Source organism: Paramisgurnus dabryanus, chromosome 5 (genome assembly GCF_030506205.2).
Source record: "Paramisgurnus dabryanus chromosome 5, PD_genome_1.1, whole genome shotgun sequence".
Classification (NCBI taxonomy): Eukaryota; Metazoa; Chordata; class Actinopteri; order Cypriniformes; family Cobitidae; genus Paramisgurnus; species Paramisgurnus dabryanus.
In genome coordinates, this window is record NC_133341.1 from 20,695,147 (window position 1) to 20,711,003 (window position 15,857).

A 15,857-nucleotide genomic window follows, 5' to 3' on the forward strand; every position below is an offset into this window, starting at 1 on the left:
CTCTGCTACTCACAACTTTATCAGTGTTCCTTTAGCTCAATTGCATTGCATCAGCAGCACAAATGTTATGAGTTTGATTTCCAGAAAACACACCTACTTTATACTTTAAATGTCTTGTTTGTGTTGAGACCTACTGGTTGAGACACGCTGCTTTATGTTTCAAGTGTTTTTTCTTACACAATGTATCTTTTCTTCATTCACTAGCCTGATGTTTGGAGACATTTGAGTCATTAGATTTACATTGCACAGTGTTGTTGTTGTTGTTTATATAGCAGGAAAAGGACAGAGACAGAGGAAGTTATGGAAAAAAGCTTTTTAAACAAATATTGACATTGTTATGATGCAGGTCTGATAAAGGTGAATGTCTAAAAGTAAAAAGTGGATGAAAGGCATGTTTTCAGGAGAGAGAGAGAGAGAGAGAGAGAGAGAGAGAGAGAGAGAGAGAGAGAGAGAGTTTACTACCCCAGGGTATGTAGTATTAAATATTAGACACGGTTGAGTGGTAAGGTCTCAGTGAAACAGTCCTGCAGCTGATGTTCTCTGTTTCCCATGAGGGCCAACTTCCCACACACATGCATGTTACATCACATCATATCAAGTACATAGTTTGACTAATGACTGCACAAATATTTTTAGCACTACAGCAGTATGTTGCATTTTTTTTTTTTTATATAGGAATCCACATAAAAATCCAAATTCAAAATATTCTCCCAGCAATAAAAATACACCTGATCAATTCATTTTTAGTGAGTTTTTTTTAAAGATGTTGCTAACAAAGATTATTTTTTGAGTGGACTCAAGTGTTCAAACTAAACAGGGGTTTGAAAGTTCCCAGCATTCATTGCAGCATATAAACGTATGTGGTTAATATTACCAGAGATGTATAAAGTACTAGGGACCCAGACTTGAGTAAAAGTACAAGTGCTCTATCAAAAAAGTGACTTGAGTAGAAGTTGAAGTGCTCTTTAAGCACAGCACTTAAGTGGAAGTACTAAAGTATTAAACATGTTTTGTACTTAAGTACTGCAAGTAGTTTGTTTTAAAATATACTACTCAAGTACTGAAAGTAAAAGTACAAGTATTGTGTAATGTAGTTATTAAAGAAAACAGTCAAAAGTTTGAATATAATATTGTTTATATTATTTCAAATGTTTAAGCTGAAGGACGTCTCACAATTCTTTTGGCTGTAGCAGCAGTACAAGGACAGGAATATTCAGATTAATTTAACGATACAGAATTCAGTATTAATGAAATATTAGTCGATATAAATGGTAATAGGTAAATGTGCAAGGGGTTTCAATGTATTTAGGTTTCCTTCTTTCGCGCACACTCGCCCTTTCGTGTGCTCAAATTCGTTCTCTCTGCTTTGGCTCTCTCTTTGCTTCACATTTGTCCACAACTGCAGCTCATATTTGTGAGTGAGTGAGAGGGAGGAAGGGATCCGCCCTTCACTATCTCCAATTGGTTTAGACCACGATGTGTGTGTGTTTCTAATGTGTGTCACCGCTCCGGCAGTGATAATGTGGGTTTGGAATGATTTGTAAAATTTTTATAACGAGAGTAACGAGTAACAATGCAGCACATAAAAAAAGTATCGGAGTAAAAGTATTAAACTCATCGAAAATATGTACTGAAGTAAAAGTGGAAGTAGGAGAAAAAAATAATACTTCAGTAGAGTACAGATACTGCCTTTTAGTACTTAAGTACAGTAGTGAAGTAGTTCTACTTCGTTACTATACATCTCTGAATATTACTTGGTTTATTTATGCTGTTGTTGTTGTCACTAATGTTACAGTAGTTACCTGTTATCTTTTGTATTTAGAGTTGTTTTTTAATGAATGATGGTTGTTGATTGTCATCGTGATGATTGAGATTTGTGTGTTCAGTACTGAAGTACTTTTTTGTTTGTTTGTTTTTTCTCCTAGGGGGTTTTTCAACCCGGGGAGGCAGCCTTTTTGGGCTTAACTTCTATACGTTACATTAGTAATACGTTTGCTTATAATGTTGATTTATAGCCGCAGCAAATTTAGCTGCTTGTGCTATCGTGTATTATGTTATGCTATCTGTCGATTTTCTGTGCTTTTCACTACATCTATTATGTAAAGCTGCTTTGATACAATTACCAAATTGTGAAAAGCGCTATATAAATAAAATTGAATTGAATTGAATTGAAGTGCATGACACAAAGTGAAAGTGCATTCAACACAAATAGTTTGAACTTGACGAAGTAGAGAAAATGTGCATAAGATAATAAAACCAAGATACATAAAAACTTTTAATTAATTAAAAAAATTAGTTTTCATATTTTTTATAAATATGAACTTATGTGAACTTATTTGAACAGACTCTGCTATTTACTTGTATTAGATTGCCTAATTATTTTAAGTTGTTTCATCAGATTTTTTTTTCTAGTGAAGTTGACGTAAATAGGACATTACTAAGTAAACTGATTTAGGTGAACTGCTTGATCCAAAAGCTGAATAAACTTAAAGCCCCCCTAACCTAAAAAATGCGCTTTTTAAGGGGCAATAAGTAGGATCTACTCCCATCTAGTGGTGGAATTGTATTTTGCATTCAAACGAACAGTGCTTTCTAGCTCCTCCCCTTTCCAAATGCGTGTTGTAACTACGGTAGCCGTTATGTAATCGCTGATCTCCTTGTCCGTTGCAACTGGTTCACGTGTTCTGAATGAAAACGCGTTGTGGAAATGCATTGGTAGGCTAGGGCTTTTTGTCCCTCTCTGTTTTTATAGTTTATCAATATGGCGGAACGATATGGTAGCTTCCTTGGACTTACCCTTTCAATGTAAGTAAAGAAGAGAAATTCTAAGCTTACAAAGAAAAGTCAGATCACTGGCAGAGGTCTTTTGACACCAACGAGGACATATTTATGAATAAAGACATTGATTTTGATTAATAAAACACAATCGTACTTATTGCCCCTTTAAATGTGTTTCTATCAAAAAATTATTCACCAGTGTGTGTGCAGAAAAATCCTGTAATTATACAAATCCATCTATTCATTTTTGTATAATAAACCACAACAGTCAAACAAAACATGCTGTTGGGAATCCCCTATCAATGTGATGTCACAATGATTACGCCCCACCCATGACCGCTCACAGACTCCGCCTTATGAGCAAGTAGTTTAACGTTCTGCCAGAGACACATGTTTTGATATAGTCCAAAGCATATGTGTAAATGCTATAAGTAGGGGACTTTGCAGACAGGGAGGGGCATTTAAAGAGACACACACACAAAAACAGAGCGTTTTTCATTGCAGCCACAAATGGCCATGATGGTCACTTTCTGTGTTTGCATTATATAAAAAAATGGCCATGTTCAACATCATATGATGAAAGATCTGTGGTGCATTTTGAACTGAAACTTTACAGACACATTGTGGGGATAGCAGAGAAAAATGTCCTGATGCTTTTAGACTAAACCCTTTACCCTTTACAGTGTAGCTACCTTGTTCCCTTTCAGTCGGTCACTACGACGTCACGTCGTGACCGACGAATTGGGAATTGGGAACTCGCTTAGAGAGACCAATCTGCTTCGTATACTACTAAAACGCCAATGAACTTGGCATTGAGATATTTGCATAATGCTGGCGCCGCCCCGCCAGGTGCCTTTATAAGCAGCAGGTGCAAATAGGGAAATTAGCTTTTTCGCTTCGAAAGCCGGCTTTATCTGCTACTGAGAAGCTACTTTACTCTGTTGGGATTTGATTGCTGAAGTTGGTTGAACTAGCAGTATCACAGCGGACGCTTCGCTTATTCCACGGCTCTACATCTGTTTATTGTTTTGAGTTTAGTGTGTGCGTTGCCTTCCTGTGCGCTCATCAACTAAGCATCTGAGTGAATTTCCCTAAAAGAGTGATACGAGAGAGCTTTGTGCCTTGTTAAAGGCAGCCACTCTCTCGTATATGCGGGGATCAGCGTCCTTTTCAGGATAGCTTTTCGCCCGTGCGATCTTGGATGCGAGAAGTATAAGGGTTCCAGTGACGGTCACGAGCGCTGTCTTCGTGCTCAGGCATCGAGCACTCCGGGGCTGCGTTCGTGGAGAGTTTCTGTTCTCTCTGTGAGAGCATAACCCTCTTGGATTGCGGAGACGACTGTCGTTTCTACGGGAACGCTGTCCGCGCCTTTGCAGTGCTGACGCCGCCATGGTGCGGCTGTCAAGCGCTCGCAGGGCGCCCTTCGCGTCACTACGCTGAGTAGGACGGAGGATGCGTCCTCCACCTACCGGCCTTCTCATCCTCAGCCGGTTGAGGCTCCGGTGGAGACTGCAGAGTCGTGTTCTACGATGTCTGCCGAATCCATTGGACCTCCTTCTGGTCCCGTCACTTCTGCAGCATCAGAGGGGTGTCCATTTTTCCTCCGAGGCAGAGTCGTTCCGGAGATGGCGGCCGTGCCCGCGAGCGGCGGAGACGGTAGAGTTGGAAAGGTTAACCCCTCTCCGCCCGAACCGTCCCGCCCACATGATTGGTACTTCGGAGCTGCTCGGGCCTCTCGGTCCTCTCCTCCTGTGCCTTTCTTCCCCGACGGCACGAAGAGCTGACGTGATTTGCGGCCGTCCGGCCGTTCAGCTTTCACCCCTCACCTCCCTCACCAACGGAGCCGCTGAGGGCGGGGACCCCTTCAGTGGAGCGGGATGCGTTCCTGGAGGGACCACCCAACCCTTCCCTCCCGTGTTTGTAGACAGTCGTCCGGTTACGGACGCTGCCCATCAGGCATGCCGGAGAGGCGGCTTCAGCCCTGCACGTAATAACGTTGCTGCAGGCTCACAAAGGATTTACCAGGGAGGCCGCGACCTTCAGTCGTGCGATGTCCACCTCAGTGGTTCAAGATCGCCACCTTTGGCTGTGTCTGGCTGACATGACGGACGCAGACGAGAACAACTTGAATGCTCCTGTCTCACAGACCGGCCTCTTCGGCGAGCCAGGGGAGTCGTACAGCTCCGCTGCACAGACTGAGGCGATCTCTTAGGTCATGCCCCGGCGGAACAGAGCTGCCCTTGGTCCACCACGCCGGCTCCTCAGTCTGCCTCTCGCCGTCGGCGTCCTGCGGCGACCACCTCCGTTCCCCTCCTCGGACCCCATCTCGGCAGCGCAGGGGAACCGGTCGTCAGCAGCTCGCCCCGCCCGCTTAGCCGCTTCCCGTGAAAATCGGGAGTTTAAGTGGCCAGTGAAGGGCGACCCGGATTGGCAGAGGATCACTCTTCAGGAGATGGAGCTCCTTCCCCCGATAGAGGGTCGGGTGGAAAATCCTTGGTTTGCATATGTTCCACCGGCTGTTTAGCCGGTACCCACTAACCACACATAGAGTGCATTCCTCTTCCCTCTCCAGGTCTCCAGAGGATCGAGAGAGCCGTGAGCGGGCACACACCAGCTCACCCTACCTCTCCTCTATCGCCAGCGGGTGACCTGAGGAGTCCGAGCTCTCCGCTGAGGAGACCGGACCACCAGCACCCTCATCGGAGTCTGCGCTCTCCGTAGAGGAGACCAGACGACCGTTACCCTCAGCGGGCTCAGGTCAGTGTCACACACACATACTGTAGATGTTTATGCTGTCACAGCAGACGCACCGGCAGTCCCACCTGTCTCGCTTCGCTGCCCCACCGCGGGTACTTCGGTAGTGTCGTTATTTCTCCTCGTACGGTGCCTGGGTGCTTGGCTTCAGTTCCCAGCCCGTTTCGTTGTGTTTTACGCACGATCCGCCTCGGTTACGAATCCGGCACACCCCAAAATTTCGGGCTTTCGTTTCACTGTAGTGAAAGCGTCCGATGCACATGTACTGCGTGCAAAAGTCGATATCCTGTTGGCGAAGGATGTTCGAGCCGGTCCCTCTTACCGAGATGATGATGATAGGGTTTTTCCAGCCTTATCTCATAGTACCCAAAATACGCGGCGGGTTACGATCGATTTGATTTACGCACCGGCTCTACGAAGGTGTTCTTTTTGGATGATAACGCCGAGGCTCGTATTTCAATATTCAGATCGGTTTGCAGCCTTAGACCTGTAGACGTGTACTTTATGTGTCCATCTCCCCTCGCTTTAGACCGTTTTTCGCTCTGCGTCGTGGGGTGGGCATATTAATACGAAGTACACCATTCGAGCTGTCTCTCTCTCTCCGTGTCTCCATGTGCTAGTCACGGCATTAAAATGTCAGAGAGAGAGCGTTGTTCGCATTCTGCTTTTTTCTACGTCGACTTATAATAGCCCGTTCTTGGCAGACGTGCGCGAACACAGAGAGTTAATGCTTTGGCATCTCGCTCGTTTAAGTCTTCAGGTCGACTGGGAAAGAGCAACTTTGCCCCGTGCAGAGGATCCTTTTTCTCAGTATGGAAATAAGACTCGGTCGACTAATTGACGTGTTTAACAAGAGCGCGCAACCAGTCAGTTCTGACTTGCCTCGGTTTAATTCGAGGGAAGTACGCGGTCCCTCTGAAACAATTTCAGAAGCTCCTGGACATATGACAGCATGCTGCGGTTGTGACGCCGCCCGAGCTGCTTCATATGAGACCGCTTCAGCATTGGCTTACGATCGAGTCTCGAGGAGAGCGTGGCACACCGACATACACCGTGTAAACATTGCACCTGCGTGTCATTTAAATTTTTCCCCGTGGTAGACCCGGCATTTCCGATAGAAGATATGCCCCTGAGGGGTCTCCTGGCATTCTGTATATTGCAATGCCCTCAGCACGGGATGATCAGCCACGTATGACGGGCTTGCAGTCTCAGGGGTGTGCATACCACCCCAACTGCCGCGAGCGGTGCGCTGTATATCTGGGACTTGTACGCTCCGCTATGGAGATGCGAGGGAAGGATGTATTAGCCGACACCAATAACATTGCGACTGTTGCGTTATTTACCGTTAAGGCGGTTTTGCGCTCTCGTCACCTGTCGCATCTCGCTCGTCATCTCCTCCTTTGGAGTCAGAAGCATCTGAGGTCCCTTCGTGCCATTTACATCCCGGGTTCGCTCAATACAGCGGCAGACGCGCTTCCCGAGCTGCGCCCCCGGCGAATGGCGACTCCACCTCCAGACGGTCCAGCTAATTTGGAAGAAGTTCGGTTGTGCGTAGATAGATCTGTTTGCGTCGCCGGACGATACCCACTGTCGCCTATTTTATTCACTAACCGAGGGCAGCCTCGGCGTGGATGCGTTGGCACACAGCTGGCCGCGGGGGGTGCGTAAATACGCATTCCTTCCAGTGAGCTTTATTGCGCAGACACTGTGCAAAGTCAGGCAGGACGAGGAGAGCCTTTTATTAGTCGCCCCGTACTGGATTGGTTTTCAGAGTTAATGCTCCTCGCGACAGCCCCTCCCTGACGATTTCCCCTGAGAAAAGACTTTCTTTCTTTAGGAGGGGGCACATTATGGCACCCGCGCCCCGACCTGTGGGATTTCCATGTATGGTCGTTGAGCGCGCGCAAGGTTTAGGTGATTTATCGCAAGCGGTATCTAACACCATCGACGCGGTTCGAGCACCGTCCACAAGACGGGCTTACGCGCTTAAAGAAACCTTTTTCGTCACCCGGTGCTCTTCGCAACGCGAGGACCCCAGAGAATGCCCATTAACATTGTGCTTTTATATCTTTAACATAGGTTAGATGGTAGGCTGTCCCTCCTCCATTTAAGTTGATATCGCCGCTATTTCTGCTCATCACTCACTTATCAACGGCAGATCAGTTGGCCAGCATGATTTAATTATTACATTTTAAGAGGCGCTCGCAGGCTAAACCCCTCGCGCCCTCCCTCTTTCCTTCTGAGACCTGTCCATGGTGGAAGCCTTCAGGTCTCCCTTTTGAGCCTTTGCAGTCTACGAGTCTGATGTTTTTATCAATGAAAACTCTGACCCTGATAGCATTGGCCTCCATGAAGAGAGTAGGGGATTTACATGCATTCTCTGTTGACGTTTTGTGCTTTTAGTTTGGTCCTGCTGTCTCACTGAGACCCAGACCAGGCTACGTGCCCAAAGTTCCCACCACTCCCTTCAGAGATAGGTGGTGAGCTTGCAAGCGCTGCCCCCGGAGGACGCAGACCCAACCATGGCTTTGTTGTGCCCCGTACGCGCACTGCGACTCTACGTGGTTCGCACGCAAAGCCTCAGGACCTCAGACCAGCTCTTTGTTTGTTATGGTGGCCAGCAGAAAGGGAAAGCTGTCACTAGCAGAGGATGTCTCTTTGGATAGTTGATACTATCGCCCTGGCTTATAATCTTCAGGGTATTCCTTGCCCCTTTAATTTGAGAGCGCACTCCACACGGAGCGTTGCCTCATCTTGGGCTTTAGCTCGTGGTTCCTCGCTAACAGACATCTGCAGAGCTGCTGGTTGGGCGACACCTAATACGTTCATTAGATTTTACAGTGTTCGTATCGAGCCTGTATCCTCTCGTGTTCTTTCCTCACCAGGGAGGGCACGGAGAGCAGACTCGCAGGTCGGCTTGCAGCCTCCAACTGATGCTTCATAACTGTGTCAGTATGGAAGGCCTTCAGAACAAAAATGCGTAATGGTTTGAATTGTTCTTCCTCCGCTGCCTTGGCAGCCTTTGTTGCGGAGCATTGGCTGTCAGCCTTCACTAGCTGCATCCTCGCGAACCTACGTGTTGGCTCGGGCTCCACATTGTGTCCCACCGGGTTCCTTTGTGAGTATTTTTCCGTGGGGTTAATCCTACTAGCCCACGTTTCCCTTAGCAGAGCACTGCTTTGCTTACACAGCCACGGCTGTCATTTTACCTCAACTACGGTTGACTTTCGCCCACCATTAACCCTTAAGACGGGTGGTGGCTTCCGCAGCGTTCCTATCCCGCTCAGGTAGGGCGCTTCCCAGTCGCTGGCACTTCTGTGGGGTTAAAGGAACATCTAGTGCCCGGCCTTCTGCCTTAAAACCTAATTCTCCTTATCCTTAAGTGGAACCGGAGGGCTTTACGCAGACACTGGAAGAGGTCAGCCCCTAGTGGCGTTTTGGTAGGGATTCCCAATTCGTCGGTCACGACGTGACGTCGTAGTGACCGACTGAAAGGGAACGTCTCGGTTACGGATGTAACCCTCGTTCCCTGAAGGAGGGAACGGAGACGTCACGTCCCGTCGCCACAGGTGCTGCCACCTGCTGTTTATCGGCCGGTCTCATTTTCCCGGCTTTCTCAGCGAAAAGAAGCTAATTTCCCTATTTGCACCTGCTGCTTATAAAGGCACCTGGCGGGGCGGCGCCAGCATTATGCAAATATCTCAATGCCAAGTTCATTGGCGTTTTAGTAGTATACGAAGCAGATTGGTCTCTCTAAGCGAGTTCCCAATTCCCAATTCGTCGGTCACGACGTGACGTCTCCGTTCCCTCCTTCAGGGAACGAGGGTTACATCCGTAACCGAGACGTTTCCACACTGGTTTCCACCAGAAAAAAATCAAAGATGTCTTGATATACATAATTTTATGCAAACATTGCATTTGGACATGCCTTACATCCTACTGCATGTGAAGAGAGCCCCCTTATCACATAGATACATTTGCCTGTGATCAATTCACACATCTGTACAACAGTACAGCACATCACAATCTCAAAATAGTTTTGTTTTTATTACTCTGTTTTGTAGTCAGTCTGCTGGAAAGGTGTTTTGCCAGCACCTGGAGCCGTGCGAGTCGGAGCGTGGAGCTCGCTGGAGGAACAGGCATACATGCTTCTGACCGAGACAGAGAGGCAAACCATGAGCTATTACATTCAAGAGTACCAGCGTGGACATATCGGTGTAGAGCCTCTGGCATTGGCCCTGTTTGAACTCTTCAACACACATGCCAAGGTGAGACTGACAATAGACTACTGCAGAAGAATTGCCAATAACTAATGCCAGCCTCTCTGCTGAAAAACGGTTATAGCTAGTTTGTTGGTCTTCCCAGTCTGATCTGTTTAGAAATGTTTTTAGTACTTTTAGGCTTGGTCAGGCAGAAAAATCCTAAACCAGGCACATTATATTTACATATTTGGCAGACACTTCCAAAACGATTTACAGTACAAACTACAATATCCATTTTTTCATCCATTTGTTCCCTAGGCAAGACCAACTTTGCTACATTGGCATTGACAAGCTAGACTAGCCTAAGTAGCTACGACTAGGCTGGGAGACTTGCTAGACAAGCTCAAATCTGATAAAACTAGAAAGCGGAGTTTAGGCAAGGATGGCTGCAATGCAAAATGTCCCCAAAAATGTATTTCAGCTTTGTATTCAAATAGAATATTTATAATATCTGTGATTAAATTCATATCACACATTTCATCAAATGTTCCCTTGGCCGTCCAGCTGTCATTACTGGCTGAGGTGCGGACTCTGATCGCGCCAAAGGATCTGGAGCGCTTTGATGGGCAGGTGTTAAATCGTGAGATGGAGGCGTGGAGAGCTCGGCACGGAGGTCCGGGCGTGCTGCATCCTGACTCTATTAGCATTTCTCTTCCAGAGGGCCACAGTCCGACCTGCCAGCTGAAACCTTCAGTTCCCATGTGCAGCAAGGTACTGTATGTCAATTTGTATATAAATATATACTGTATTTTTAATTCCCTGTTTGTAAAATTTAAGTCTCAAAAACCAGTTCTGGGATTATTTCAATTATTTATTTCACTTTCATTACAATCTCTGACATGACGTTACTGTCAGTGTTGAAGATATCAAGGATACATTTTTTTCAAAATCATCTTTACAATTACATGATGGGATTTTATAGACTTGGTCACATATAATTACATTATATGTCCATGCTTTATTGTGTTTTAAAGGGGACATTTCACAAGACATTTTAAGATGTCAAAGAAATCTTTGGTGTCCCCAGAGTGCGTTTGTGAAGTTTTAGCTTAAAATACCATATAGATAATTTATTATAACATGTTAAAATTGCCACTTTGTAGGTGTGAGCAATTTTGGGTGTGTCCTTTAAAATGCAAATGAGCTGATCTCTGCACTAAATGTCAGTGTCATGGTTGGATAGTGTCGATTAAGCGGTTGTATTATCCCGTTCTGACATCATAAGGGGAGCCAAATTTCTATGACCTATTTTTTACATGCTTGCAGAGAATGGTTTATCAAAACTAAGTTACTGGTTTGTTCTTTTTCACATTTTCTAGGTTGATACAAACCCTGGGGACCCAATTATAGCACTTTTCATGGAAAAATGTCCCCTTTAACTTTTAGTGCTGCTGTATTCTAGACGATTATAATGTTTTCTTTTTCGATTGTTTTATCAAAATGATGTTTTATTACTGTGTTTGTAATTACAAGTTAAATGTTAAATACACTCAAAAACTGGAGTTTCTTGGATGGGAGGTGGCTGGTTTATAAAAACATGAAATAACACGAATCAAGGTGCATCTGTTTAGTAAATTTTCCTCTCAGACGTTGACTGCGGCTGCATTGATTGTGCTGATTTTTGCATCACCCGCTGCTGCTTGTTAACTACATTAGTTGATTCCCTTAATTATCATGGGCATAAAATCACACCCCGTGTAAGCTGGTAATTGAGCTGAATTGATGAGAAATGGTGGGCTGCCTTTCAAATAAAGCATGCATTTCTTTAGCACAGGGCTTTTTGGTTAAACTTGGTTTGGAGTGACTATTGCTTTGAACGGTCAATTCATTTCAGTGATTGTTTATGTTTTGTTTTGTTTTGTTTTGTTTTTGTATAGAGCGACTGCAGATTAGATGGAATTCTGATGCCCGTTGAGTGTCTAAATTCTCTTCCTGACATTGCTTTGGTAAGTACACAGTTTGACTGTGTCTGCACAACACCATACTGGATTGAATCTTTTGAGAAGTACAAGCCACTAAATGTTTTCTTTTATATTTAGTTTGTTATGTAGCTGTTTAAAGATCATTATATCTAAAAAAAAAGATGGCTAAAAATGTCCCCAAGTAAATAAATCACAGAAATATTTGCATGCCCAGGGGCAGAGTGGGACCAAAAAATCAACCGGTAAATTTTGTAGACCACCGGCCCTCCATGGTAAAAAAAAATCACAAAAATGTATATGATCTCACCACAATAACCATAACCATGGTATTGGTAGTTAAACTAGGGTAATACAAATCGTAATCAATCTGCCAAAAAAAAATCATAAGAATAATAAAATCATAAGATCATGGATCCTAAATGATTAACTATACAAAATGATAGCCTACCTGTTTGAAAGACTGTCATTCAGCTATTACATAACAGAGTCCAGAGACGAATGTGCTCATAAACAGGAAATAATATATGGAATAATTGAATTACTGTAAGAATACATTTCCTTTAAATATAATTTTTGTCATATAAATATTTGCAAAAATTGCAGTTGAATACGTTTAACTATAATATGGAAATCACATAGTAGGAAAATATAATGTGGTATACTGCAAAGTAACCCTTCTAATTTTTATTTATGATATATGTGAAGATAAATAAACCTTTGCAAATCTGCTGATTTGATCCATGCATGTCCTGACCACCAGGATAGAGATTTTAAACATCCTTAATCCACACTTACTATTGTATCAAATAGTCTATCTGCTTGACGTTTCCGACCGCATATAGTGCAATAAACAGGCATTCGACGGCTTTTTACATCAAAGGCTATGCCATTTGGGGAGGGGATGCTCACTGATCTCCCTATATTTTTGTAAATCCTACATTTGGTTTGACCGGCCGAACAGGTTAAGCACTTTTATATACTGTGTTGAGCAGAGTGGGTGCACAGTTTGGCCAGCAGAAATCGGCAGCACATCAAGCAGCTAGACGGTGTTGCTATACAACTCGCAATGTATAACTATCAGATCGGCCCTCGTGGCCTCAAAACAGTACCAGCCCACCGGGAAAAGTCCAGACTCTCCCAATTGCCACTCCGCCACTGATAATGTCGCCCAAATGTATCTGCAAAGAAAGAAGGCATGGGTTCAGCTAGTGTTGCCAATGCCGCCAAGTAATTGAGACGCTATGTGTTTCTGAGAGAGAGAGAGCGAGAGCGAGAGCGAGAGAGAGAGAGAGAGAGAGAGAGAGAGAGAGAGAGAGAGAGGTAAAGGGCATGACATTTCCGACACACGCTTAAGGTATTCGACCAATCATAAAAATTAGTTTTGTATTTTTGCAAAGAGTATTTTTTTCCCGGATATCACAACAAATGAAATGTAGAATGTTATTGGGATGTGTTTGTTTCAAGGATGCTTTTATTTTTATAATTTCAGAGATTGACAGATCAGTCTAATAGTTGCACATTTAGTGGATTTAAAATGCATATCTAAATTCCAAAATCCTGGCCTAATAAAAAATTGTAATAAGGAAGCATACAATATTCAGTTGCAATGCTGTTGGTCACATCCCATTAAATGAACTTGCCGCATCTCTGATTTCAAAGATAAATTATAAATTTATTAATTACAATTTTTTTTATAGATTTGTACGATTTGTCCTTGCACATAAGCTGAAGATTGTTTAAAGGGATAGTTCGTCCAAAAATGATATTAAACTCATGATTTACTCACCCCCAAGCTGTCCGAGTTGCATATGTCCATCGTTTTTCAGACGAACACATTTTCGGATATTTTAGAAAATGTTTTAGATCTTTCAGTTAATTAATTGTGAAGTCACGGGATCCACGACCTTCAAGTCCAAAAAAAGTGCATCCATCCTTCACAAAATAAATCCAAACGGCTCCAGGATGATAAACAAAGGTCTTCTGAGGGTAATTCACGCGGTGTTGTTGTAGAAATATCCATATTTAAAACTTTATTAATGAAAATAAATACCTTCCAATAGCGCCACCATCTTAGTCGCGTCCGCATTCAGGATGAGAGCTTACGCAGCCTACGGAGGCTACTCTGCTGCTGCTCTGTGCCCCCGCCCTCCGAATTTGTCATACGTCACTGAGAAAAGTACGTACACTACGCTAATACTCTCTCCTGAATACAGAGGAGTCTAAGATGGCGGCGCTACCGGAAGGTATTTATTTACATTAATAAAGTTTTAAATATGGATATTTCTACAACAACACCACGCGGATTACCCTCAGAAGACCTTTGTTTATCATCCTGGAGCCGTTTGGATTTATTTTGTGAAGGATGGACGCACTTTATTTGGACTTGAAGGTCGTGGACCCCGTAACATTACAGTTAATTAACTGAAAGATCTAAAACATTTTCTAAAATATCAGAAAATGTGTTTGTCTGAAAACGATGGACATATGCAACTCGGACAGCTTGGGGGTGAGTAAATCATGGGTTTAATATCATTTTTGGCCGAACTATCCCTTTAAGTTCAATAGATATCCATTATTGTTCTCATTTAATTAAGCTTCAGTAGCCCAACATTAACTTGTAATCTTTAATCATTATCCTGAATGACTTAGTAATCAACCCTCTTATCGACTGCTCTAAACTGTTTCACAACCCGACAACTCTATCATCTGGTAATTTCATAATGTGCTGACATTTTGAAAGGAAATGTCACCTTTCAAAGCTTTCAAATGTCAGAATGTGTTTTTTTCTCGCATTATCATAACCTCTCTCAATGATAATTGTCTGTCTTGATATTCAAAAACGACTGCCGAAGAATATGAACGTACATTCTTGTTTTATTGCAGGACAAAGTGGAGTCACCCCCCTCTTTCAAGCCCCCTCCTCCACCTTCTCAAGGCCACGTTCGACATGCCAGCCCTAAAACTCAGACCAAACGGCCTTCGTCCAAGCTGTCCCAGACAAACCTGTTCTTTACTGCCCCCTGTAGGCGGCATCAAGAAAACCAAACCCACAATCATCCCCACACGCACTCGCCCTGCTCGGGCCACGTCTCCCCATGTACCATCCACCACACTTGTTCCACCTGCTCCGTTGTTCACACTCCTCCGCCCTGTTCTCGTCGTCACAACTCTCCGCGATCATCCTATCATGCCAGCTCTTCCTCTGGAGCACCGACCAGAGATCTGGTTCAGTTTCTGATGAGCCGGCAAGCAGCAGCGCTTTCCCCACATTCAGAGTCTCCAAACCGTTCACGAGAAGGCACACCCGTGATCTCTCCCCGCTCCTCTCCATCTATTTCGCCTTCGCTGCTAATGCCTGGACCCCCACCATGTAGTCCTGAGAAGTTGGAGGGCTCCCCCTTAACACACAACTGCGTGGCAAAACATAGCAGCCCGCTACACCTGGAGCCAGAGACAACGGAGGAGAGACCCCAGCCCCAGCTAAGAGGTAAAGCCACTCTGCAGTTACAGGTATGTGTAAAGATAGAAGTTGGAATTACAAACCTTTTTTTTTACTTTTCTATTTATGTTCCACACTAAAAATAGCAGCATAGAGGTTTGGATGAGTAACTGATAACAGAATGTTCAAGTTGAATGAAGAAGACCCCAAGTGACCTTTGTGCGTGTGGGTGTGTGCACTCGTTTACCTGTTTGTTGCATGCTTTTGTGTAGGAAGTGAAGTTGAACTACATCTTGACTTTGGGTTCAGTACACTATGTTTTATATGCATTTCAACCAAGTCATATTCATAAGCAACTTATATTTCATGTCTACATCCAGATTTCTGATCTCTGAAATCTAAATTGTCTGGTAATTTACGGCCCTGTGCGCTCATTTGTCTGTACTCCCAGGAGCCACACTGTCTCAGCTGTCAGACAGCGGGCAGACTTTGAGTGAGGACAGTGGAGTGGATATCGCGGAGGCCGGAGGGTTGAGCAAGGACAGCAGTCCACGGCCAGGTAAACCTCCATTCCTGCAGCACATCGGGGACGCGCGCAGAGTAGAGGGACTCGCGCAGATATCCGCAAAACAGGTGAGATGGCGACCAGCCGGTCTGATGATCCATAAATCATGGTTGGAATCTTCAAAGTCACTGTCATTG

The 15,857-nt window shown here is 44.4% G+C and overlaps 1 protein-coding gene across 2 annotated transcripts in view; it reads left to right on the forward strand.

Annotated features, from left to right (window-relative positions):
• whrnb (whirlin b) overlaps nt 1–15,857 on the forward strand; it is an 87,849-nt gene that overhangs the window by 64,420 nt on the left and 7,572 nt on the right. Inside the window, exons 6-10 of one of the 2 annotated variants that reach the window (XM_065250249.2) lie at nt 9,597–9,800; nt 10,299–10,505; nt 11,672–11,740; nt 14,600–15,203; nt 15,607–15,788. In XM_065250249.2, the coding sequence (XP_065106321.1) occupies nt 9,597–9,800; nt 10,299–10,505; nt 11,672–11,740; nt 14,600–15,203; nt 15,607–15,788 (1,266 nt within the window). Of the gene's footprint in view, nt 1–9,596; nt 9,801–10,298; nt 10,506–11,671; nt 11,741–14,599; nt 15,227–15,606; nt 15,789–15,857 lie in introns of those variants that run through there. The other variant, XM_065250250.1, reaches the window with a different exon arrangement.